The 25977-nt window shown below is 36.8% G+C and overlaps 1 protein-coding gene across 1 annotated transcript in view; it reads left to right on the top strand.

The window, feature by feature from the left end:
* NAF1 (nuclear assembly factor 1 ribonucleoprotein) overlaps nt 1–23332 on the top strand; it is a 34337-nt gene extending 11005 nt beyond the window's left edge. Inside the window, exons 3-8 of the mRNA XM_069593351.1 lie at nt 996–1089; nt 7230–7312; nt 11345–11505; nt 14292–14343; nt 15320–15422; nt 22483–23332. Coding sequence (XP_069449452.1) covers nt 996–1089; nt 7230–7312; nt 11345–11505; nt 14292–14343; nt 15320–15422; nt 22483–22937 — 948 coding nt within the window. The 3' untranslated portion in view covers nt 22938–23332. The remainder of the gene's footprint in view (nt 1–995; nt 1090–7229; nt 7313–11344; nt 11506–14291; nt 14344–15319; nt 15423–22482) is intronic.
* Nucleotides 23333–25977: the final 2645 nt, after the last annotated feature.

The raw sequence follows: 25977 nt of genomic DNA on the forward strand, positions 1-25977 counted from the left end.
GTCAGCTCCCGGTCTTGTTTTTGCTAAAAACCTCAACTGGAGATTCTGTAGAGGAAAATGAGTACCTGAGATAAACTCATCTAAAATGCTCTGTATGATTTAGGTTTTCCTGTCTTTTTTAACAGTTCTCCAAAAGTCATTTTTTCTCTCCCAGACTTAACCTTAATACACCATTAATAGAATCTTTGTACTTTCCTTAATCCCTTCTTAGGGAAAAACTTTTCTTGGGAGAGTCACTTGTGATCATTTGACAAAGGTGAACAGAAAACTCTGTTTATTTAATTTAAAACCTAAGGTCTGCTTTCTCAGGTTTTTCTTCAAACATCCTCTCCACTTCAATACCCAGTTTCTGTAGCAACTGGCAAACAGTTAGCACCTGGGTCAGAATGTAAAGAAATTTGGTTTTAACCTAGACAGATAAGAAGATAATCAGGTAACAGCTTCACAGCTTCTTGAGCTGGAACTTACTACCTCATTTCAAGGAATTATGCATTTTGTCTTGAAGAGACCAGAAATTTTTCTTCCTTTCACACAACCTCAGATAAGTTAGCTGTTCCTCTGTTAAACTGTTTAATCATAGTCAAATTAATTAACTAACCACATTAAGACAGATCAGAGAACTCTTCTGTGGAGAAATCAGAGCCAGTAGAATTAATTCTCTTCAAGTGGAATGTCTCTGGGAGTTATTTTATGTTGTCTCTTTTAGGATGATCTCTTGTTCAAGTTGATTGGAAAAATTTAGAGTGGTATTTAGGTCTGTGTTATGGGTTAGGGTGTAGATACTAGATCTCTTGAATCACTTAGGTGGGGAGATGTTGGATAGGAGAGAAATGTTCAGACACTAGAAAGGACGACATCCAAGAGATGAAAAATAATTAATGTTACATCTCAGAAACAGATACAGCATACTACATAGAAACCATCCTTTTTTAAAACAACAAAAAAAAGTTAAGTCCTTGAAGCTGGAGAAAGATTACTGCTTTTTTGTATTACAGGAACTACCTTCTGTTGAAGAACTCACTATTGTTCTGCCTGAAGATATTGAATTAAAGCCTCTTGGGATGGTTTCAAGTATTATTGAACAATTAGGTATGTATGTATTTTTATTAATAATTATAATTTATATCCAAGTATATACTAATAATCAAAGACTTATGGTTAGGGAATTTTCTCCAAAATATGTAATAATACTTCATTTTATAGCTGTTAGGTTTGAACAGATAAATTCAGTTTTTACTTACACAAAGTGAAAGTGAAGTCGCTCAGTTGTGTCCTACTCTTTGCGACCCCATAGACTGTAGCCTACCAGGCTTCTCTGTCCATGGGATTTTCCAGGCAATAGTACTGAAGTGGATTGCCTTTTCCTTCTCCAGGGGATCTTCCCAACCCAGGGCTCGAACCCGGGTCTCCTGCATTGTAGACAGACGCTTTATCATCTGAGCCACCAGGGAAGTAGTACATAAATACAATGTTTTTTTAAAAATTTAAAGTGCTTTTACTGACATAGAAATTTCTCCAAAATTTATTTGAATGATACATCTGTTTTCTGTTGCTGTTAAGTTACTACATATTTGATGGTTTAAAACAACACATTTATTACTTTACAGTCCTGTGGGCCAGAAGTGTGATGGGTCCCACTGGGTAAAATCAAGGGGTCCTTCAGAGCCAAGTTGCTCTCTGGAGGCTCTGAGGGAGAATGCATTTCTTGATCTTTTCCAGTATTTGGAGATCTCTCTCATTCCTTTGCTCATGGCCCCCTACCTTCATTTTCAAAATCCATAATGTAGCTTCTCTCTGACCTTATCTATCATCATATCCCCCTCTGATGGATCAGCACAGACTGGGAAGATTCTCTGCTTCTAAGGACTCCTTAGATTGGGTGTACCCACTGTTAACTGGGGTAATTTTGTACTGTAAGGTGCTTAGCCTTATTCTTATCCTCAAAGTCTCTCTTTTTAATATAAAATATCATTTACAGGTTCAGGGATTTGGGTGTGTGGATATCTTTTTTTGTGGGTAGAGAGCTGTTACTCTGCCTGCTGCCTTTGATTTTATCTTACAAACAAGTAAATTAGAAAGTTCTAGAATTTAACACTGACATTAATGCCATGAAATATGAACCCATTGGAGTATATGGGAACTAAATTTTACAGATTTCTTTTAGCCCCAAGATATGATGTCAGTACAGGAGAGACTTTGAAATTAATGTTGCTACTATTAACTCTAGTAAGTGACACCAAAAAAATAGGACTGCAAGTTGACAAAGTCATAGGATTTTTGAACTGAGAAAAAGGCCTAAATGGTCCACCAGTCCTTAGTTTATGACTTAAGGGACATAGAAGAATTTGAGTTACTTGCTCCTGTGATCTGTTGTATAATCAGTCAGTGGTAGAAATGAAAATTTATCTTTTGATCTTTTTATTTATTTATTTTTAACACCAAAAACATTTTGTACTGAGGTATAGCCAGTTAACAGATGAACAGGGAAGGGACTCAGCCATTCATATACCTGTATCCATTCTCCCCCAAACCCCACTCCCACCCAGGCTGCCACATAACATTGAGCAGAGTTCCATGTGCTCTACAGTAGATCTTTGTTATCCATTTTAAATATAGCAGTATGTTCATGACCTTCCCAAAGTCCCTAACTATCCCTTCTCCCCAGGCAATCAGAAGTTTGTTTTCTAAGTCTGTAAGTCTCTTTCTGTTTTATAAGTAAGTTCATTTGTATGATTTATTTTTAAATTCCTCATCTAAGGGATGCCATAGGATATTTCTCCTTCTCTGACTTCACTCAGTATGACACTCTCTAGGTCCATCCAAGTTGCTGCAAATGACATTATTTCATTCTTTTTAATGGTTGAGTAATATTCCATTAAACAGCCTTATCTATTTCTCTGTGAATGAACATTTAGGTTGCTTCCATGTCTTGGCTTTTGTAAACAGTGCTTCAGTGAACATTGGGATGCATGCATCTTTTTGGGCCATGGTTGTCTCTGAATATATGGCCAGGAGTGGAATTGCAGGGTCATTGAAACCATAATTAAAAACCTCCCAACAAACAAAAGTCCAGGACATGACAGCTTCACAGGTGAATTTTATCAAACATTGAGAGAAGAGTTAAAACACCTATCCTTCTGAAACTGTTCTTTTCATCTTTTTTTAAATTGTCTTATCACTATTTTAAAAAATAAGTCTTACTTACAATTTGGGAGATTATTAATGAAAATTCCAATTAAATGAAACTTTTTTATAAAGATCATAATTACTAAAACTCTACATGATTCTTGAGTCATTACACTTACTATCTTATGGTATTTAATAATATGCAAAAATAAATCAGAAAGGTAATTTCTTGATTACATAGTATGAATCAACTGTTTATTGGACTTGATGTGTGTAGAAAAAGTTTAGGTCATAATGTTCATTCTCAAGGGAAAGAAAAGTAAATTATGTGATACATATGAAATAATGCTTTTTAAAGATACTATTTTGACTAACACATCCTAATAGACTAACAAAATTTTCCCCCTGGTGGGAATAAAGATTAATGAGTCAAACAGAGCATGTGCTGCTATTGAATATGCTTGTTACATACTCCGTTTTGAAAACTTGAAATGTAACATTATTTGGACCTTTTACAAGAAAGAAAATAACATTAAATATCAGTCAGCTAGGTTGTCGTGATAGTTCTGTGTGGGTTTCACCATATGATCATGTTAAAATCTCTCATGTACTCTTTTCTTCAGTTCACAGTCTCTCAGTCGTGTCCGACTCTTTGTGACCCCATGGACTGCAGCACGCCAGGCTTCCCTGTCCATCACCAATTGCTGGAGCTTACTCAAACTCATGGCCATTGAGTTGGTGATCCCATCCAAGCATCTCATCCTCTGTTGTCTCCTCCTCCTGCACTCAGTCTTTCCCAGCATCAGGGTCTTTTCCAGTAAGTCAGTTCTTTGCATCAGGTGGCCAAAGTATCAGAGTTTCAGCTTCAACATCAGTCCTTCCAATGAACACCCAGGACTCATCTCCTTTAAGATGGACTGGTTGGATCTCCTTGCAGTTCAAGGGACTCTCAAGAGTCTTCTCCAACAACACAATTAGAAGCATCGATTCTTTAGCACTCAGCTTTCTTTATAGTCCAACTCTCATATCCATACAGTTTAGTTCATTTCAGTTGCTCAGTCATGTCCAACTCTTTGCGACCCCATGAATCATAGCATGCCAGGCCTCCCTGTCCATCACCAACTCCTGGAGTTTACCCAGACTCACGTGCGTCAAGTTGGTGATGCCATCCAGCATCTCATCCTCTGTTGTCCCCTTCTCCTTCTGCCCCTAATCCCTCCCAGCATCAGAGTCTTTTCCAATGAGTCAACTCTTCACATGACGTGGCCAAAGTACTGGAGCTTCAGCTTTAGCATCATTCCTTCCAATGAACACCCAGGACTGATCTCCTTTAGAATGGACTGGTTATACCTCCTTGCAGTCTAAGGGACTCTCAGGAGTCTTCTCCAACACCACAGTTCAAAAGCATCAATTCTTCAGTGCTCAGGTTTCTTCACAGTCCAACTCAAATCCATACATGACCACAGGAAAAACCGTAGCCTTGACTAGACGGACCTTTGTTGGCAAAGTAATGTCTCTGCTTTTGAATATGCTATCTAGGTTGGTCATAACTTTTCTTCCAAGGAGTAAGTGTCTTCTAATTTCACGGCTGTAATCACCATCTGCAGTGATTTTGGAGCCCCCCAAAATAAAGTCTGTCACTGTTCCATTGTTTCCCCATCTATGTGCCATGAAGTGATGGGACCAGATGCCATGATCTTCATTTTCTGAATGTTGAGCTTTAAGTCAACTTTTTCACTCTCCTATTACTTTCATCAAGAGGGCCTTCTTCACTTTCTGCCGTAAGTGTGATGTCATCTGCCTATCCAAGGTTATTGATATTTCTCCTGGCAATCTTGCTTCCAGCTTGTGCTTCATCCAGCACAGTGTTTCTCATGATGTACTCTGCGTGTAAGTAAAATAGGCAGGGTCGCAATATACAGTCTTGATATACTCCTTTTCTGATTTGGAACCCGTCTGTTGTTCATGTCCAGTTCTAACTGTTGCTCCTTGACCTGCATACAGATTTCTCAGAAGACAGGTCAGGTAGTCTGGTATTCCCATCTCTTTAAGAATTTTCCACAGTTTGTTCTGATCCACACAGTCAAAGGCTTTTATGTAGTCAATAAAGCAGAAGATGTTTTTCTGTAATTCTCTTTCTTTTTCGATCATCCAGCAGATGTTGCCAATTTGATCTCTGATTCCTCTGCCTTTTCTAAATCCTCCTCAAACATCTGGAAGTTCATGGTTCATGTACTGTTGAAGCCTGGCTTCAGGACTTTTGAGCATTACTTTGCTAGCCTGTGAGATGAGTGCAATTGTGTGGCATTGCCTTTCTTTGGGATTGGAATGAAAACTGACCTTTTCCAGTCCTGTGGCCACTGCTGAGTTTTCCAAACTTGCTGGCATATTGAGTGCAGCACTTTCGCAGCATCATCTTTTAAGATGTGAAATAGCTCAACTATTGAGATCACCTCCACTAGCTGTGTTCGTAGTGATGCTTCCTAAGGCCCACTTAACTTCACTTTCCAGGATGTCTGGCTCTAGGTGAGTTCACACCATAATGGTTATCTGGGTCATGAAGAACTTTTTATAGAATTCTTCTGTGTATTCTTGGCCACCTCTTCTTTATATCTTCTGCTTCTGTTAGGTCCATGCCATTTCTGTCCTTTATTGTGCCCATCTTTGCATGAAATGTTTGCTTGGTATCTCCAGTTTTCTTCAAGCGATCTCTAGCCTTTCCCATTTTATTTTTTTCCTCTATTTCTTTGCATTGATCACTGAGAAAGGCTTTCTTACCTCTCCTTGCTCTTCTTTGGAACTCTGCGTTCAGATGGGTATATCTTTCCTTTTCTCCTTTGCCTTTTGCATCTTTTATTTTCTCAGCTATTTGTAAGTCCTCCTGGGACAACCATTTTGCCTTTTTGCATTTCTTTTTTTGGGGTTGGTCTTGATCACTGTGTCCTGTGCAATGTCACGAACCTCTGTCCATAGTTCTTCAGGCACTTTTACCTTTCTGTCAAATGTGAGGGTTTTGAATTAGGTAGTTTTTAATTTTCATGTAATTTGACTCTGGGAAATTCTGTCATTATTCAGTATCAGTCTTTGTCATCTTTATTCCAAAAGCAGATCTAGCTCAAAAATTGTTGCCCATTCCTTAGTGCATGTTCCAACTTAGAAGTAGTAAATCTTGAAATTAATTGGGATGCAATTGAAAATCTTGAATGGATTTTAATAATCAACAATATTTCATTTTCCAAGTGGAGATGGCATTATCTGTGTAATGTGATGGAGTATTTTTTTGTAGGTTTAATTTTCTAAGAATCGAGTGTGTTTGTGTGTCTGTGTGAATGTATATGTGTGTTTGTTTTCATTTTGCTGTTGTAGATTGTTAGTTTGACACTTGTGGCACTTAACAAGAACAGGAGAATGTGGTAGAATGGGGGGATACTGCTTTTTGTCTTTTTATTTATTTATTTTAATTGGAAGGTAATTGCAATGTTGTAGTGGTTTTTGCCATGCATCTACATGAATCAGCCATGGGTGTACATGTGTCCCCTGTCCTGAATCCCCTTCCCGCCTCCCTCCCCATCCCATCCCTCAGGGTCATCCCAGTGCACCTGGGAGCCACATTACTGGGAGCTCTATCATTCTCTTTATCTGTTCAGAGGAAAATATTTTTGTGAAGTCTTTAACTTTTTCATATATCGGTATGTAATCAGTACTTTTCAGAAAAGGATTTCTAGGGAGAGAAAGAAGACTAATTTCTTCTAAAACAGGAGTTATGTGACTAAATGTGATTATTATTTTTTGGATAAAAATCGCTTGAGAAAATGTACACAGCTTGACTTTGTTGACTTTTGACTAATGGGTAATTCCATCTTTCTGTGAGATTTTGTACTTTAATCTTTTTTCCTAGAATTGTAGCTTTCGTATAAAAGAAAATAATGTAGAATATATTTCCTTACGCTACTTGTTTATCTAGGAGGAATGGTTACCAACGTATATTATCCCACCTTAAATTTCATTGTAAATTATGTGGAGATTAAAGCCTAAATTCTGATTTGAATTCTGCATTATCTTCTGATTAAATCTTGAAATAATCTATTTTGTTTTATTTTCAGTAATAATTGAATCTATGACTAACGTACCTCCAGTTAATGAGGAGACTGTAATTTTTAAAACTGATCGACAGGCAGCAGGAAAGGTTTGTAAAACAATACTCAAATCCCACTAATTACCCTTTTTCTTTGTTGATTGGATTTTCTGACTTTAGTATCTTAAGTGTATTAGTTTTAGTATGTGAGCAATCTAGAGCTCTCAAATTTTAGTACATTCCTGATTTTCTTCAGTAATTTGTGTCTGTCTGTAAATTGGTTTAATTTGTTGTATAGAATTTTTTCCCTGACATTTGTCAGGTTCTTTGCCAGTCAGATTCTTTGCCAGGCAGTGGGTCTGTATTTTGAATAAGACACAGTTCTTCCAGGTACTCAGTTGGGTGCAGGAGACTTTCCAGTGCATAATAGTTCATAAACCTTTTTGCTTTTTGTGGCCTTTTGAATAGTGGCTCTAGAAACTTTTTAAACTTTGTCTTCCTCACTTGGAAGCTGAGAGTGGAATCTTTCAAATGGAAAAAGTTTTTGGTGACACCAGTAAAGTGTCACTATAAGCACTTTCTGGAGAATTGTGAATATGTACTTAATCATAAGATTAAGTCCCTTTTAACATCCTTACATGCAGGGGAAAACCCTGCATGCTGCATGTCTGCATTTTACCCAACAGATACATAATTCTGAGTGGCCATTGGAGGACAGAAAATCTTCCAAGATGAAGAGTATAAATATCAACCAAGTATTCTCTTTCTGGCAGCAGGGGCAGAGTTTTATTCACCTTGGGATATTCCACTGTGTATCCTTAGAGTCCTTTGTAGATTATATGGGCTAAGTAAATAAATATTGAGTTGATAACAATTGAGAAACCAGATGTTGTCTCTGGAGAACTTTTTGGGGTTTAGTTTTTCCTATTCCTAGATAAGCAACAGTTGACATCTTTTTTATTTTAAGAAATAGAATTAACTTGTGTTTAGTCAGAAAAAAGCATTTATTTTGAATTATATTATTAGAGCAACTCACATAATTTTCCCTTTTCTGTGCCTTTTCCTGCTGTTCCGTTCTGACAGATTAGGAAGGGATCCGGCTTTTATGAGGGCCCTGCCACCCTGCACTGCCTACTTTTTAGGTTGACAGACTAACTTACCAAAATAAATGAGTCTCTTAGAACTGGAAAGCAATCAATGACAGAATTAATTGGAGTCCAGAGCTAATGCTTTTTGGCAATTTTTGAAAAAGTGGAAGAAAGACTTTAATACCTGAAGGGTGGTGTTGACTTTTCTCCCTTTCAAATTCCTAGGCTTAATACTTTTGTTTCAAGTATGGGTCTCAGTATTTTTGGTTCAGAGGAAGTACTGAAATACAGAATAAACTCTATTTACTGCTGATACCTTTGTAAGGGGCTAGGGAGAGTCTAGGGGCTTAGCCTGGGAAGCTGCTGAGAGAGAGGAGTGGAGGTGAGTGGAGATGGCTGGGGAGGGGAGCTCTTGAGCACAGGGATGCTGTTTTACCTCTTGGGGAGACCAGGGAGAAGAGGCTAGGGAAATGTACTTCCTGCTTTTCTGACTGAATTAAAACTGATTATTTCCATGATTCCTTTTATTTATGACATCCTTCCTTTTCCCTCTCCTTTTCAGTAACAGTAATAATCAGCTACAGTGTCAGATACCTTCTATGTCTTTTTAAATTCACTGAAACTGTAAGGAAATAGAATTATCTTCATTTATTCAGAAATCACAATAGCTAACAAGGAGCAAAATGCAATGTATAACACAGGTGATCTGATTTTTTTTTTGCCTCCCTCCCATCTCCTTCCTTGTTTCCCACTGATTTAAAGGAGGGCAACTTCAGATTTCAAATTCTGCCTTTTTCACTTTAATCCTGGAAATGATTGGTTCCTGTTGATAATTAATGAGTGAATTCCATTTTTAATGTTGAATTCTTATATTAGGGAATTTTTAAAACATTAACAACTTATGCCACCTATAAGTTGGATTTCTTGATCATTGTCTCTACGTTTAGTTTTGAGCATTTGTTTGAGCATTTGTTTTATTGTTTTTTTGTTTTACTTTTTAACAAATGAGGACTTTTCAGTCAATCAGCAACTGAGGATATAATAAAATAGGTACTTTCATTGCAGTTGATTTAAATTATTTGGACATTTTTTAGTAATTTGCATCAAGAGTTTTAGTAGTAATCATACTTTTGGCTTTGATAGTTCCATCCCTTATGAACTAGTTTTCAGGAATTCTGAAGTACAGAGATTTGCAGATAAAGATGTCCATTATGGCATCATTTCTGAACAAATTGGGAGCTTGTCTCAGTATTCTACAATATAAGATATGTTAAATTCTGCTAGATCTATAAAGGAGTGTTTAATAGCCACAGAAATTGTGTATTATGAAAAATATATTTAACATGAAAAAAATTAAAACTTTAGGCTTTAAAGGGAGCAGTAGATCAGTGGAACAGGATAGAAAGCTGGAAAGTAAGCTCATGTACTTATGGTCAGTTAATTTACAATGAAAGAGGCAAGAATAGGCGATGAAGAAAAGACAGTCTCTTTAGTAAGTGGAAAATCTGGACAGCTATATGTAAAGATTGAAATTAGAACATTCTCTAACACCATTTTGCTAAAGTAAAGTCAGAATGGATTGAAGACCTAAATAAAATACAAGCCAAGATATGATGAAACTTTTAAAGGAAAACATGGGCAGAACCCTCTTTGACATAAATTACAGCAGTGTTTTTTTTAGCTCTGTCTCCTAGAGTAATGGAAGGAAAGACAAAAATAAACAAAAGGGACTTGATTAAACCTAAAAGCTTTTACACATTAAAGAAAACTATATATAAAACAAAAAGCCTATAGACTGGAAGAAAATATTTGCAATTTATGCTACCAATGGGATTAATTTCCAAAATACACAAATAGCTCATACAAGTCAATATCAAACAACCCAATCAAAAGTGAGCAGAAGACCTAAATAGACATTTTTCTAAAGACATACAGATGGCTAAGAGGCACATGAAAAGATGCTCAATATCTCTAATTATTGGAGAAATTCAGGTCAACATATACACAATGGAATATTACTCAGCTATTAAAAAGAACGCATTTGAATCAGTTTTAATGAGGTGGATGAAATGAGCCTATTATACAGAGTGAAATAAGTCAGAAAAACACCAATACAGTATATTAACACATATATATGGGATTTAGAAAGATGGTAATGATGATCCTATATACGAAACAGCAAAAGAGTTACAGATGTAAAGAACAGACTTTTGGACTCTGGGAGAAGGCAAGGGTGGGATGATTTGAGAGGGTAGCATTGAAACATGTATATTATCATATGTGAAACAGATCGCCAGCCCAGGTTCAATGCATGAGACAGGGTGCTCAGGGCTGGTGCACTGGGATGACCCTGAGGGATGGGATAGGGAGGGAGATGGGAGGGGGGTTCAGGATGGGGAACACATGTACACCTGTGGCTGATTCACGTGACTGTATGGCAAAAACTTCCACAATATTGTAAAATAAGTAGCCTCCAATTAAAATAATTTAAAAAAAAATGTAGTGAGGTATTACCTCATAGCAGTCAGAATGGCCATCACTAGAAAGTCTATAGATAATAAACCCTGGTGAGGGTGTGGAGTAAAAAGAAGTGTCTTTTACTGTTGGTGGGAATGTAAATTGGTGCAGCCACTATGGACAGTGGTATGGAGGTTCCTTAGAAATCTGTAGAGTTAGTGTATGATCCGGCAGTCTTATTTCTGAGTGTATATCCAGAGAAAACTATAATTTGCAAAGGTACATGTACACCAGAGTTCATAGCAGCGCTATTTATAGTGGCCAAAACATGGAAGCCACGTACATGTCCATTGATAGATAACTGGAATCTGAAAAATCACACACACACACACAGTATTGCTTCTGTTTTATGTTTTGTTTTTTTTTTGGTCAGGAGGCTTGTGGGATCTTAACTTCCCAAACAGGGATTCAACCTGCACCCTCTGCATTGGAAGGTGAAGGTTTAACCACTGGACTGTCAAGGAAGTCCAATAGTATGAACTTTTGAAGTCCTTATTTTATGGTCAAAGGAGAACTTGATGTTTCTTCCCTTTTACAGATATTTGAGATATTTGGACCTGTTGCACATCCATTTTATGTATTACGGTTTAATTCTTCAGAGCATATTGAAAATAAAGGCATTAAAATAAAGGACACTATGTATTTTGCTCCATCAATGAAAGACTTCACCCAGTATATATTCACAGAGAAGCTTAAACAGTAAGTACTTTATTGGCATGTTACTTTGCTTATCTAGTGTTTGTGTTTTAGGAGTAATTCTTAGTGATGTAGTTTCTTGCAGTTAAGATGATATCTGTCTTCCCAAGAGCTCATTTGTCTTCCTGGTAACATCTCTGAAAGCTACAGTTGTTATCAGGTTTTACAAGGTAGAGATCATTTGTATTTTTTGACCAAAATGACATGATCAACTGGCAAGAGCACATTTGGGCCATATACATTCTCTGAATTTTAATTCATTATCTTTTCCATTATATACTTTCCTGTATATATGTGCTAAACTTTTCCATTGTAAAGAAAGATTTATTTGGATTGCATTCATAAGCTTCATTATTTAATGCAACTTAATAATTCTTAAAAAGAAAAAAGAAAATGAGTAAATTTTAGGTTGTTTATAAATTGTACATTTATAGAAGAACATATTTATGTGTTGTGTATCAAGCTGCAATTAACAGAGTTGACTTAATCAGCAAACCAGTGGTCTCCATCCTATCTGTAAATGTATGATATCCTGTGGTGTGTATCTGGTGATATTTCTTGTTTCCACTGATGAACTGTATATTTGTCAGGTAAAAATTTGTTGCCAGATGTTAGCTGTAGAGCTATTTTTATTAGATTTGTTATAATTACATAATTTTTGCACAAACCAGTGGCATATGAATTAAAATAGAATAACTTTTTCTGTAAATATAAATTGAATGCTTTGGAAAGATGTAATAAATATGAACCAATAAAATGTTGCCCAGTTAGGAGTGGAGAAAAATACTGCAAAGGATTGGGGAAGAGACCTTAAATCTGAAAAGATTTTGTACTCAGTTTGACACAAAAGTCCCTTTGAATAGTTGGAAACTTGAAATACAGGTGAAGCATTAGGAATTTGGTTTTTGCAGAAGATATCGTGAGTAGTAACTTCGGTGCTTGTCAAGCCACGGTACCAGTCCCAGCTGGGAGAAGGCCTCTTTACCACTTACATACTAAATCCTGTCTGAGTTTTAATATTTGGAAATCTCTGAAATGAGATGAATATTTTGTTCCTGATAATTTGTTAAACTCATGTTTAAGAAAACACAGAAGTACCTACAGGAACTGAAGTTGTTCTTCAGGCTATGTAAGATTAATTTTTCTAAATAACCATTAACATGAAAGGTGAATTAAATATAGCAAAGTTATAAAATTTTAATGTGCTTTAAAATCAATCCTTAAATAATTAGCATTTTGTTCTGTTTGAATATTAAGTTGTTGCTTTGGATATTCCATATATTAGCTTTTAAGGGGTAAAATATTTTAGCTTAAAATAGATAGGTTGATGAGATTTTTCTGAAGGTGTTTTTAGATAGATATAGTAGCAGTCTTTGTTCTGATTTGCAAGAACAAGAATTTTTGTCTTTTTTTGCAAAGAAAGAATAAGAAACTAAAGAATCGGGACATTGAGCCCACTCTGCAGAAGCTCCGCCTGAAAAAAGTCCATTCTGTTCTAGACTATTTTTTCTGTTGGTCAAGGGAACTCCTTTCCTTTGAGGTGGAGAAGCTGAACTTATCTCCAGCTTACCTGCTTTTAGTTGGGTTATTTTAATCTTAGCTTCCCATGAACTTACTCTTGTTAAAGGTGCTGTTGGAAATGTTACTTGTTCTTTTGTTCAGTAGTTTTTTATTTTCTGTGGTAATGCCCCAGGTAGGGAACTTTTCCCATTTCTGTCTTTAGAAGATTTCATTCTTAGCTCACTGCAGGCCTTGAGATGGTATCCATGCAAAAAGGAGCCCTGGAGCTATGATAGATGCATGGGTAGAAGATAATAATTAGAAATGGAAAAAGTCATTGATAAGGCCTTATGTATAACAACAGAATTCCAAATGAAAACAGTAGAGTAGACTCAGAAAAAAAGATTTCATGTTGTGCGAGCTCACAGACATCTGTAAATTGATTTTAATGGATTAATGGATTAATTCATTCTTGGGAGTTTCATTTATTTTTGAGATTTGGTGTCAAGCATTGAGGACATCTACTCCTAATACCTTGTAATATTTTAATGTAATTGAATAACAAATATTGTCAAACTGTGAAATCGGGATCAAACAGACACAATTAAAAGTGAGCTGTCAGAAATTATAGTAGATCTATATGCTTTTGTTGGTCATAGAGTATAAAACTTTTCACCAGAAAAAGTTAGTGTCCTATCTTTACAGCTCCTCCTCCCCAAACTCTAGATGCCTTTGTCTCACCCTCTGCTCTGAGAGTCACTCTCGGAGCAAACCTTGCTTACTCATGGAGGATCATTGATAATTCTCAGGTGAATCGAGGAAGAAGCATTTCATGTTGTGATCTCTGTTGAACCTGTAAAGTCTTACACAAGGAAATACCCCGTATTCCCTTTTTGTGTCCTTGGCACCTCGAACGTCTGATTGTGGTCTTGGATAGGTATTTACTTAAGGAGGTTTATGAGCTGAGCTCAGATATTACGAGGGTATCAGTCAGAGTCAGAGCACCTGGAGCTGCTGAAGAATTGCAGAACCACTTTGCCCTGCACAGTGTGGTGTCGGCTTCTCATTCTGATTCTCCACTCGTAATATATGTGTGTGCTCTTCCCACATCTTCTTAAATAAAGAACAGAGAAATTAGCCTTTATTCTTTTCTCTTATTGTCTTATATATTGCAAATTAAGATTGAGCTTAGGTCTTTTGCTTTTTTACTTTCCATGCTATTAGGTTATAAGCACTTAACAGAATCTTAATAAGTGTTTTGACGCTTTGACCTTTGTTTGTTCCCCTAGGGATAGGGGATCAGATGCATCATGGAAGAATGATCAAGAACCACCACCAGAGGTAAGTGTCTTTTCACACAGTATTTGAGAAAGGAACAGGACTCAGTCTTATATATTCCTCATTCCTGACCTGAAGGATGTCCTCGAAACTGCTCACTAGTCACACTGCCTTCAGCCAGCCGGTGTGCTCTCCCCTCCCTCTGATGCCTTTTATGCCTCGAAATTAATGTTTATGGTCATTTCAGAAAAAAATATTTTCAATCACATTTTAATTACTATCAGATTATCATTTTCCTTATAATGTCCTGTTTTTATCAATTTTGTTGATACCTGGTAAAGGCAAAATTATCATTATTTAAAACAATTTTTTTTAGTTTAGTAAATTCACCACATGGGACGTGAAGATGTTTATTGATGGTACTTTTAATAAGCTACTTTTCTTTTGGAGGTAGAAAATAATTACAGTCTACCTACTTCTCCATTTTTTACAGTATACTCACCTTCCTAAAAAGAGTGTTCTTTTTCTTATCAGCAATAATATTTTACATTTTAAAGTAGCTTGATATATATGGTCTTTATTAAAACATGAAAATTACAGCAATGAGTATATATATTCTTAAAAATAGCATGAATTTATACTTTTGCATTTTTATTTCATAAAACAAAAATATAAGAGAATTTGTTATGCACTCAGAAGTTCTGATGAAGTTTCTCAGTTTTGTAAATTCTCGATATTTATAGATTTAACTTTAGTCATTGTAAATTCTCAAGCAGTGCTAAAGGTTCATGATCTGTATTAATTTGTGATTTTGCTGAAGCTGTGTGAGTCAGTGAATGCCCACTTAGAGGATTACTTAATCAGAAGCAGTCCTGTTTTAGCATCCTCATTGCCATGGTGTTATGCCTTCTGATTTGTGTCATGTGTACATGTATTAACTTTCAGGGTCACTTAAATAAGTGCTTTATTCTCTTTACCTCTGATAATGTACCATTGAATTGGTAAATGCATATGATATAAATCTGTTTTTTCATGTAAGGCCTTGGATTTCAGTGATGATGAAAAGGAAAAAGAAGCCAAACAGAGGAAAAAATCTCAGATTCAAGGTCGGAAAAAATTCAGATCTGAATTTAATGAACCTGGTGAGTTAAATGTAGAAAATGTACATACATGTTAAGTCTCATCTGTTGTGTCCGACTTTTGTGACCCCAGGGACTGGAATCTGTTAGACTCCTCTGTCCATGGGATTCTCCAGGAAAGAATACTAGAGTGGGTTGCCATGCCCTCCTCAACGTTCAGTCCTCTGTTGTCCCCTTCTCTTCTTGCCTTCAATCTTTCCCAGCCTTAGGGTCTTTTCCAATGGGTCAGTTTTTTACATCAGGTGGCCAAAGTATTGGAGTTTCAGCATCAGCTTCAGTCCTTCCAATGAATATTCAGGACTGATCTCCTTTAGGATGGACTGGTTGGATCTCCTTGCTGTCCAAGGGACTCTCAAGGGTCTTCTCCAACACCACAGCTCAAAAGCATCAATTCTTCAGTGCTCACCGTTCTTTATAGTCCAACTCTCATATCCATACGTGACTACTGGAAAAACCATAGCCTTGACTAGACGGACCTTTGTTGGCAAAGGGATGTCTCTGCTTTTTAATATGCTGTCATAGCTTTTCTTCCAAGGAGCAAGCATCTTTTAATTTCATAGCTGCAGTCACCATCGGCAGTGATTTTGGAGCCCCCAAAAATAAAGTGTCACTGTTTCCACTGTTTTCCCATCTGTTTGCCATGAAGTGATGGTACCAGATGCCATGATCTTAGTTTTCTTAATGTTGAGCTTTAAGCCAGCTTTTTCACTCTCCTCTTTCACTTTCATCAAGAGGCTCTTCAATTCTTTTCTTTCTACCATAAGGGTGGTGTCATCTGTATACTCCCAGCAGTCTTGATTACAGCTTGTGCTTCATCCAGTCCAGCATTTTTCACGATGTACTCTGCATATAAGTTAAATAAGCATGGTGACAGTATACAACCTTGATGTACGCCTTTCCCTATTTGGAACCAGTCTGTTGTTCCATGTCCAGTTCTAACTGTTGCTTCTTGACAGGTTAGGTGGTCTGGTAATCTCATCTCTTAAAGAATTTTCCACAGTTTTTTGTGATCCACACAGTCAAAGGCTTTGGCATAGTCAATAAAGCAGAAGTGTATATTTTTCTGGAACTCTTGCTTTTTCGATGATCCACCGGATGTTGGCAATTTGATCTCTGTTTCCTCTGCCTTTTCTAAATCCAGCTTGAACATCTGGAAGTTCACAGTTCACGTACTGTTGAAGCCTGGCTTGGAGAATTATGAGCATTACTTTACTAGCATGTGAAATGAGTGCAGTTCTGTGGTAGTTTGAGCAATCTTTGGCACTCCTCAATGTAGTATATAGTATTTTTCATCTTCATTTACATCTGTATAAATTGCTCAGTAATAAAACTGAGGGAGCTATCTAGGAGTTTTCTTGTACTTTCTGGCATCTGCCAGCATTGGAGGCATCACATAGCATGGGATGGGGTGTGGTAGGAGAGGCACAAGGGACACTTGGGTGGTTTTCAAGCTTGAGGGTGTAAAAAATGGTCCCTTGGGGTAAAAAGTAGAAGAATCATTTGTGCTTATCAGTCCTTTTTTTTTTTTTTTCCAAGAAACCTGTTTGCTTCCATTTTTAGAATTAAATGATACGGTACTTAAGGTAAAATCAAGGTGTTTTGTTAGCTGTTGACACCAATGCAATCACAGAAGAAGGTCCTCATGTTGCCTTGTTATATCCACACCCACTTCCTTTCTTCTTCCGTTTCCTCAGCTCCTGACAGCCACTCATCTGTGTGCCATTTCTGTGATATATTTTGTCTTGTCAAGAATGGTTTATATAAATTATCAGTTGGGTTTTGTTACTGAGCATATTTTTCTGGAGATCATCTAGATTGTTGTATGTATTAAGTTTGTTTGTTTTCATTCCAGGGTGGTGTTCTGTGGTATGAATATACCGCAGGTGTTTTAACCATTCATCCATTTAAGGACATTTTTGTTGTTTCCAGTTTTGGGTTTTATGAATAAAGCTGCTTTATACATTTGTGCACAGATTTTTATGTAAACACAAATTTTCACATTTCTCTGGGATAAATGTCCAAGAGTACAGTTGGATTATATAATACAGTTGACAAGTGAGCAACTTTGGGGTAAGGGGCACTGACATCTCCCTCCCTTCCATGCAGTTGAAAATCTGAATGACTTAAAGTTGGCCCTCTGTACCCATCATTATACATCCGTAGATTCAGCCAACCATGGATTATATAGTATGTTTTTATTGAGAAAAATCTGCTTAAAGGTGGACCTATACAGTTCAAATCTGTGTTATTTAAGGGCCCACTGTAGTTCCATGTTTAGTTTCTTGAGAGCCTGTCATATTGGTATTTTTTTGTGTGTGGCTTTACCACTTTACATTCTTATCCCTAGTTGCCCAGTTTATCTGCATTCTCACAAGCATTTGTCATTGTCATCATTTTTTATTTTAGCCATTCTAATAAGTATGTAGGGCTTCCCTGGTGGCTCAGAGGTTAAAGCGTCTGCCTCTAATACAGGAGACCTGGGTTCGATCCCTGGGTTGGGAAGATCCCCTGGAGAAGGAAATGGCAACCCACTCCAGTATTCTTGCCTGGAGAATCCCATGGACGGAGGAGCCTGGTGGGCTACAGTCCACAGGGTTGCAAAGAGTCGGACACGACTGAGCGACTTAACTTAATAAGTGTGTAATGATACGTAGTTGTGATTTTAACTTGCATTTTCCTAATGGCTAGTGATATTGACCAGCTTTCTATGTGCTCATTTGCTGTCTATATCCCTTCAATGCTTTTTTGTTCATATTGTGCCCACTTTCTAATTGTATTTCTGCTTTACTCTTGAGTTAATGAGAGTTTATATTTAATTGCTAATATTTCTTTAGCTTGAGTTTTCATCTTTATAAAGGAGCTTTGCAGAATGAAATTTTTTGTTTTGATGAAGCCCAATTTATCTGCTTTTCTTTGATGGAGTCTGAGAATTCCTTTCCTAGACTTACATTCCAAAGATTTTATCTTTTTTATTTCCTAAAAGTTTTCATAATTATTTTTAGCCATTTTAATTCCTTTGTCTTTCCATATGACTTTTGAAATCAACTTCCCTATATTGACAGAAAGTCTTGCTTAGATTTTGATAGAAATTGGATTGAACCTGTGTATTGGTTTGGAGAGAACTGATGTCTTAACTGGATTGAGTCTTCCATTCCACAAACATGGTATACATCTCCATTAATTTAGGTTTTTTAAAAATTTCTTCACCAGCATTATGTAGTTTTCAGAATGCAAGTTCTGTACATCTTTTTGTTAGATATATACCTGAGTATTTCAGTTTGGGGGAAATCATTGTAACTGCTTTTGCATTTTTAATTTGTGTTCATGTGTTCATTTCTAGAATACAGAAATAATTACTGTTTGTATGTTTAGCTTGTATCTTGTGACTTTGTTGAACTCATTAGTTCTAGTTTTTCTCCTGAGATTTCAGTGTAGACAGTTATGTCAGTGGCAAATAGAAATAGTGTTTGTCTTTTCCCTCCCAATCTGTATGGTTTTTTAGCTCTCTTTCGTTTCCGAACTGGCTGTAACATCTGGCACTATATTCAGTAAATATGTTGTATTCCTGATCATAGAAGGAAACATTCAGTATTTTACCATTAAGTATAATATTAGGTATAGGGTTACTGTAGGTGTTCTTTATCAAGTTGAGGAAGTTTCTGTCTAGTCTTCTGTCTAGTCTTCCTAAACGTTTTTTAAGAAATCATGAATAATAATTTTGACAATTGTTTTTCTGCATTGATTGATAATATCACATGACCCCTTCATTAACTTGTTCATAAAGTAGATTACATTGGTTTTAGAATATTGAATGAGCATCACTGGAATAAACCAGTTAGCCATGGTATGTAATTCTTTGTAAATATTGCTGAATTTTGCTTATATTTTAATAAGGATTTTTATTCATGAGAGGTATTGGTCTAGTTTTCTTTCAGACTATTTTAAACTGGTTTTATTGTCAGCAGAGTAGCTTCATAAAAATGAATTGAGATTTTCTTTTTTGGTATACTTGGAAACATTATGTAGACTTGCTGTTAATTTTTTTATATTTAGTAAAAAAATCTCCAGTGAACCACTTCAGACTGGAGATAGCTTTTTGGAGAAACTTAATTACAAATTCAGTTTACTTACTTTTCCATGTTGGATAGGTTATAGTAGCTTTTATTTTTCAAGGAGTTGGTCCATTTCAGCTAATTTGTCAAATTATGTATGTAGAGTTGGTTTGCAAGATTGTCTTCATTTTGATGTCTTTGATATTGAGCATTTGTGGCTCGTATTTTTTCAGTTTTGCTTAGAAGATAGCAAATTATATTGATTTTTCACAGAGCCAGTTGTTATTGATTTTTATTTATTATTTTTCTATTAACATTTGCATTCTTTTAACTCTTTATCATTAACTTTCTGCTGCTTGCTTTGAGTTTATTTTGTTTTGGTTTTTATAGGTTCTTAAGATGAGAGTTTATGTTATTAAAGACTTTACTCCTTGAATCTGTTCCATGGATATGCATACATTTTATTTATTGTGATTTAGCTTAATGTTTCTTTGTTTATATTCCTCTTGACACAGTCTCTTGGGCCAATGGATTATTTAGAAGAGTACTATTTAGTATTTTCTCTATCCTTAATGATTTTCTGTCTAGTTATCTTGTCAGTTGTTGAGAGAGAGCATGTGGTTGGTGCATGCACATTTAAGATGGCTAAATCTTCTTGGTAGGTGACCCCTTTATCATAAAATGCCCCTATTCTGAAGCTTATTTTATCTGATATTAATATAATTAGTTATATTGCATATTGTAGCTTGTTCCATTTTCTTACATTCAATGTGACTATCACTTGAAATAAGCTTTTTACAGACTATAGTTGTTTTCTAATCCACTCTGCCAACTACTGTGTTTTGATTGGTATATTTAGACCATTTATATTTAATGTAATTATTGATATGTTTGGGCTTAAATCTGCCCTTTTCTGTATTCTTTCTAATTTTTATTTCTCTGTTGTCTTTCTTCTGCCTTCCTGTGGTTGTAAATTGTTTTAGAATTCTCTTTGCATTTGTCTACAGTGTTGATTGTATGAATATAGCTTTTTCAGTGGTTGGTTTAGGTCTTTAATTATCACAATCTACTGTTGTTGTTTTACCAGCTAGAATGCAATCTATGACCATGAATTTTAAATCATAACTAGGCTCAAACACAACTTTATTAGTCAAAATTGCAACTGTTAAAATGAACACATTTTTCCAACTAGAAGAAACAAGTTTGTTTATTCCTGTAACATGAAAATCTGTCCTTTGGGATTCAACAAACTCTTGGAAAGCATTTTCTGCCTTGTGCTATGGAAGCATTTTCCATGCAAAAAGTTGTTGAGCTACTTGAAGAAGTGGTCCTCAGTTGGCGAGAGGTTTTGTGAATATGGTAGATGAGGCAAAACTTCATAGCCCAGTTCATTCAACTTTTGAAGCATTGGTTGTGTGACATGTGGTTGGACATTGTCATGGATAAAAATTGGGCCCTTTCTGTTGACCAGTCCTGGCTGCTAATGTTGCGGTTTTCAGTGCATCAGTTAGATTTGCTGAGCATACTTCTCAGATGTAATGATTTCACTGAGATTCAGTAAGTTGTAGTGGATCAGACCGACAGCTGACCACCAAACAGTGACCATGACCTTTTTTTGGTGCAGGTTTGGCTTTGGGAAGTGCTTTGGAGCTTCTTGGTCCAGCCACTGAGCTGATCATTGCTAGCTATTGTGTAAAATCCACTTTTCATCGCATGTCACAATCTGACTGAGAAATGGTTTGTTGTTGTTGCATAGAATTAAAGAAGATAACACTTCAAAACACTGATTTTTTTGATTTTCAGTCAACTCGTGAGGCAGCCACTTACTGAGCTTTTTCAACTTTCCAATTTGCTCCAGATGGCAAATGACCATGGAATGGTTGATACTGAGTTCTTTGGCAACTTCTTATACAGTTGTTAAGAGGATCAGCTTTGATGAGCCTCGGTCATTGTCAGCTTCCAATAGCCAGCCACTACACTTTTCATCTTCAAACCTCCTTTGCAAAACTCCTTGAACCACCACTGCACTGTCCATTAGTAGTTGTTGGGCCAAATGCATTGCTGATGTTGCGAGTTGTCTCCACTGCTTTATGACCCATTTTGATCTCGAATAATAAAATTGCTTGTATTTGCTTTTTGTCAAACATTTCTCCAGTCTAAAATAAATATAAAATAAACAGCAAATAATAAGTCATTAGGGAAAAAAACATAAAGTGAGAAATATGCATTTAATGATATATAACATAATCACATTTATTTAAGAATGTATTCCAATGTGAAATGGCAAAAGTTCAACAGTCCAAACCACAGTCACCTTTGCACCCACCTAATACGTTGTTTTGTTCTTTCGGGGAAAGGAAGGAGGTTGCATTATTACTCTTTACGTCCAGGTGAGTATAAGAGTTAAGCTTTTCTTTTTAGCTTCAGTTGACATCTGAGCCTGGGGCTGTCTCATTACTGCTGGGCACAGGCAGGCCTCCTCTTGTGTCTGCTGAATTGTAAGAGTGCCTCATTACTGCTCCTGACACTATTGGGGCTGGCCTTGTTATGCTGGGCAGTGATGAATGTCCTCACTCTCCTGGGTTTTCTCTGACTCCACCGCAAATGCAAGAAGTAGAGGAAGGCTTTTAGGGAGTTATTGCCAGTAGAGACAAAAGTCTATGTTCCCTATGTGATCTGCCTTGTCATTGAGGGGACGTACTGACTGGCTCCCTGCTCAGCCTCTTTGACCACCTTTGAGCGTGTGAGTGGAAGTGGTGTCCAGTTTTCTCTGTGGTGTTAGGCTGAAATCAAGTGGTTATTGTCTAAAAGTTTTGTCTTGATAAACTTTCCCTCTCCTGATCCTCTGACCTTTAGGATTCATTTAAAGTTGATCATTTTAAAGCCTTACAAAATTATAACTACTGTAAGATATACTGGAAGTTAAATAAGGCATTCTTGAAATTTTAAACACTGTTTCTTGATGTATGAAAATTAATTTTAATTTTGTCTTTATGCTCTTTCCTTCAAAGGTGAAGATTTTGCAGAAGTACATCACAATTGGAATGTTCATAGCTCTGTTTCAGAGCATTCCAAAGGATATCACAACAGAGAATTCACAAGAGGATTTTCCCAGGGTAGATATCCTCGATCTTGCCCTGGCAGGCCCCCCCCTTCACAGTTTTATAACACAGAACACATGGTCCCTCAGGACACTTCAGGATTTGCGCCACAGATACAGGATAGCCCCATGATGCCACAGTATCCCTTCCCTCCTCCAGGGTTTGACATGCATAACTTCTCCCTCCCTCCTCCTCCACCCCCGCCACCTGCCTCTGCAAACATGGGCTGGGCTGCCCCTGCTGTAGCCCCTCACCCGATAATCCCCCTGCCCTACTCCCTAGCCCCACCTCCGCCCCCCCCACCCCTGCCTCCACCCTCCTCTTCTGGAGATGGTAATTCTGCTCATTTTGGATCTTACTATTAGGTTGATGTATGCATTCCTGAGAAATGTGGACTTTTATATACATACATGCATATATATGTGAAAGCATTTTTTAAAAAGAGATTATAGAGCTAGATTTTTAAAGCATTGTAAATTAAAAATTAGTTCCTTCAGTTGTAGGTTGTTATATATTGTAACCTTTATGAAAATTTAATGTTAAACTTGTGGCGGGGAATCCAATTATGTAATATTTAATTAATACTTTGAACCTTGCCTAATTAAATAGTATGCCTCAATCTAATAATCTGGGGCACCTTTCATCATGGATTAAAATATATTGACCATACTGATTATATTCTTGGTATATCTGAAAATAAAATGTTAAGTCCTATTGAGAGCCTTTAAAATAAACTATTTTTATAAATATATTTCAAAAATTGACTCTGGTTGTAAATGCAGTTTACCAATTAATTAAAATGTACTTTTTTTTTCTTAAAGCAGGTAAAAGGTACAGAGAAGGAAAGCGTTATATCTTGGCAGAAGTCGTGTGTGTAATTAAAGTTAATATTTATTTTGCATTGACAGGCTTTCCATTATCTGTGCAGATTTCCATTCAGGCATGATCCAGTAAACTTTACTGTTTAACTGCTTAAAGAGACACAGAGTATTCACAGTAAAATGCATTATTCATTCACAGTAATGTGCATTTACCAACAGCAAGGAGACTTGTGTGTCCATATGGATTTCCCAGATTCTTAGATGCCTGGCACAGATTAAGTGCTTAATAAAAAAATAAAATCTATTAAATGGAGACTTTTAATTAAATAACCAGTGAATGTTATTTCACATGATTATGTACTCATGAAACATAAGTGTAAGGAAATCTTAGAATTTTAGTGATAGACGAGGCTTTAGAAGTAGCCTAGAAGAGTCCTAATTTAATAACCTTGGAGCAGCCTAAGGACTCCAGAGACATCAAGTCACTAAGGTTGCCAGTGAGGCAGCAAGAAGATAAACTGAATTCTGATCTTCAGACCTGTACTTTATATTAAATTGGTGTTTTCCAATCTTTCTTTCCTTGGCAGTCTTAGAAAAATAATACTTGTTTGCTGGTTAGGGTGATCTGGTAATTTATCACAAGCATGTGGATTCTAGTTGCAGGTCCCCATTTTCTTCCCCCTCCCCGCCTCTGCCGCCTCCGAGGGCTGAGGAGACTCTCTTCAGGGTTCTTGGGTTGTGAGATGAGAGGTTCCTGCTTTGGTGGTAACACTGGCTTAAACATGTGTTGTATTTCATGTTTCTTTTTTGAAATGTTATTGCAGCTTCTGTTTAGGAGTTGCCTTTATAGAACAGGCACAGTATTGCAGCATAGTAAAGACAGTCTTCTTTTGGTTGATGAAATATTTTGAGAATTACGTGAGGCTATATCTAAAAGCGCCGAGGAAACCCCATAATGGAAAGAGTGAGATGTTGCCATCCAGTTACAACAAGTTAGTGAGCTGTTATAATCATCAAGGCATGTAAAAAATCTTTAGACTTCTGTTCAAAAGTAGACTGTAGATATTGACAATATCTCTTTAATACCTGAAGAAACTTAGAGCTGAGTGATACCATTTGATTTCTGCTTTCAATTAAGCTGCTACCTTAAGCGCTTAGGTCCAACTTGCCTTCCTCCCTATACTTATTTCAAGGCCTTTGAATTTCAGAAATGACCTAAGCTTTGAATGATTTATTAAAAGTACACATTCTTGGGTTTTATCCCAAGATTCAAATTCAGTAGATCTGAGATAAGATCTAGGAAACCACTTTTAACAGGTACCGCCAGGTGTTGAATTTCAGGATTTATCCTTAGTCTGTGTGGATTTCAGGGGACATGTCGATTACAACTTCTACGCCCTTCACTCTGGGATTGAAGGGAATTCTGTTTAGGGTGGTAGTGAGGGTGTGGGGGGAGTTGGGGAAGAAGAGAGAAATAAAACTGGCTGCTTGTTAATTGTTCATGACACCTCACTCACTTCGTTCTCAGTTATATATATATATATTTTTAGCTGTACACATTTTTGGAGTTTAAGAGAAGGAACCCAAGTTTGGAAAAAAATATTACAGTTTTCATTGTCTTAATCTTAGGGTGCTGCTTTAAAAATCATATGGTTCTAAATCCTTAAATTACTAGCCAATATAAATACTTAGAATATTCTTCACATGCCATTTGTCATCTGAAATAGGCTGTTCTTTTTCTACAATGAAATAGATTGTCATTCACATGATAGCATGCAGATAATGCTTTTGCATGTCTGTGTGTGTTGGTTGCTCAGTCTTGTCTGACTCTGCAACACATGGGCAGTAGCCCACCAGGCTCCTCTGTCTGTGGGATTCTCCAGGCAAGAATACTGGAGTGGGTTGCCATTTCCTTCTCCAGGGGATTTCCCTGACCCAGGATTGAACCCGAATCTCCTGCATTGTAGGCAGATTCTTTACCATCTGAGCCATCAGGGAAGCCTTTTGCATGTCTAGTTATAAATAATGATAAAATGAAACTAAAATTATAGTCTAAGCTAATGTGTTTATTTTATTAGATGAGTAACTGTCTTTCTCCTCCTTTCTTTAATGGAAAAGATAGTGAAGTCCTTGGTAACTGGATGACTTGTTCTCATGTTAGAAATAAAGACTGAAAGAACTGGGTTGAGACTCTAGTGTAGACCTAGAGGTACTGTACAGAACTTTGCAAAACACATTTCTCAGAAGCCTTATGGTTAAGTCATAAAGTTAAGTTCTAAAATGCCCCCATCCTGCTGTGTAACTGAATGATTAGTAGGCCCTAGTTGTCATACCAGTTGGATACACTGGCAGAGCCTGTGTACAGGGGTCTCAGCTTTGCGAACGTTGAAAACTGTGGGGTGCTTGCTCTTCCCTCTTTCCCTTCCCCTCTTCCCACCCGTTCGTTCTGACTTGTTACTCCCCGCCCTCCACCCCTGCCTCGTTTTGTGCTACTCTTCTTTCTCCTTGCTTGTTTAGAGTTGGTGAAAGTCAAGTACGTTAACATTTCAAGACATAGGAAAAGAGCAGAGGGACTTCCCTGGAG

The sequence above is a fragment of the Ovis canadensis genome, chromosome 6, assembly GCF_042477335.2.
Source record: "Ovis canadensis isolate MfBH-ARS-UI-01 breed Bighorn chromosome 6, ARS-UI_OviCan_v2, whole genome shotgun sequence".
Classification (NCBI taxonomy): Eukaryota; Metazoa; Chordata; class Mammalia; order Artiodactyla; family Bovidae; genus Ovis; species Ovis canadensis.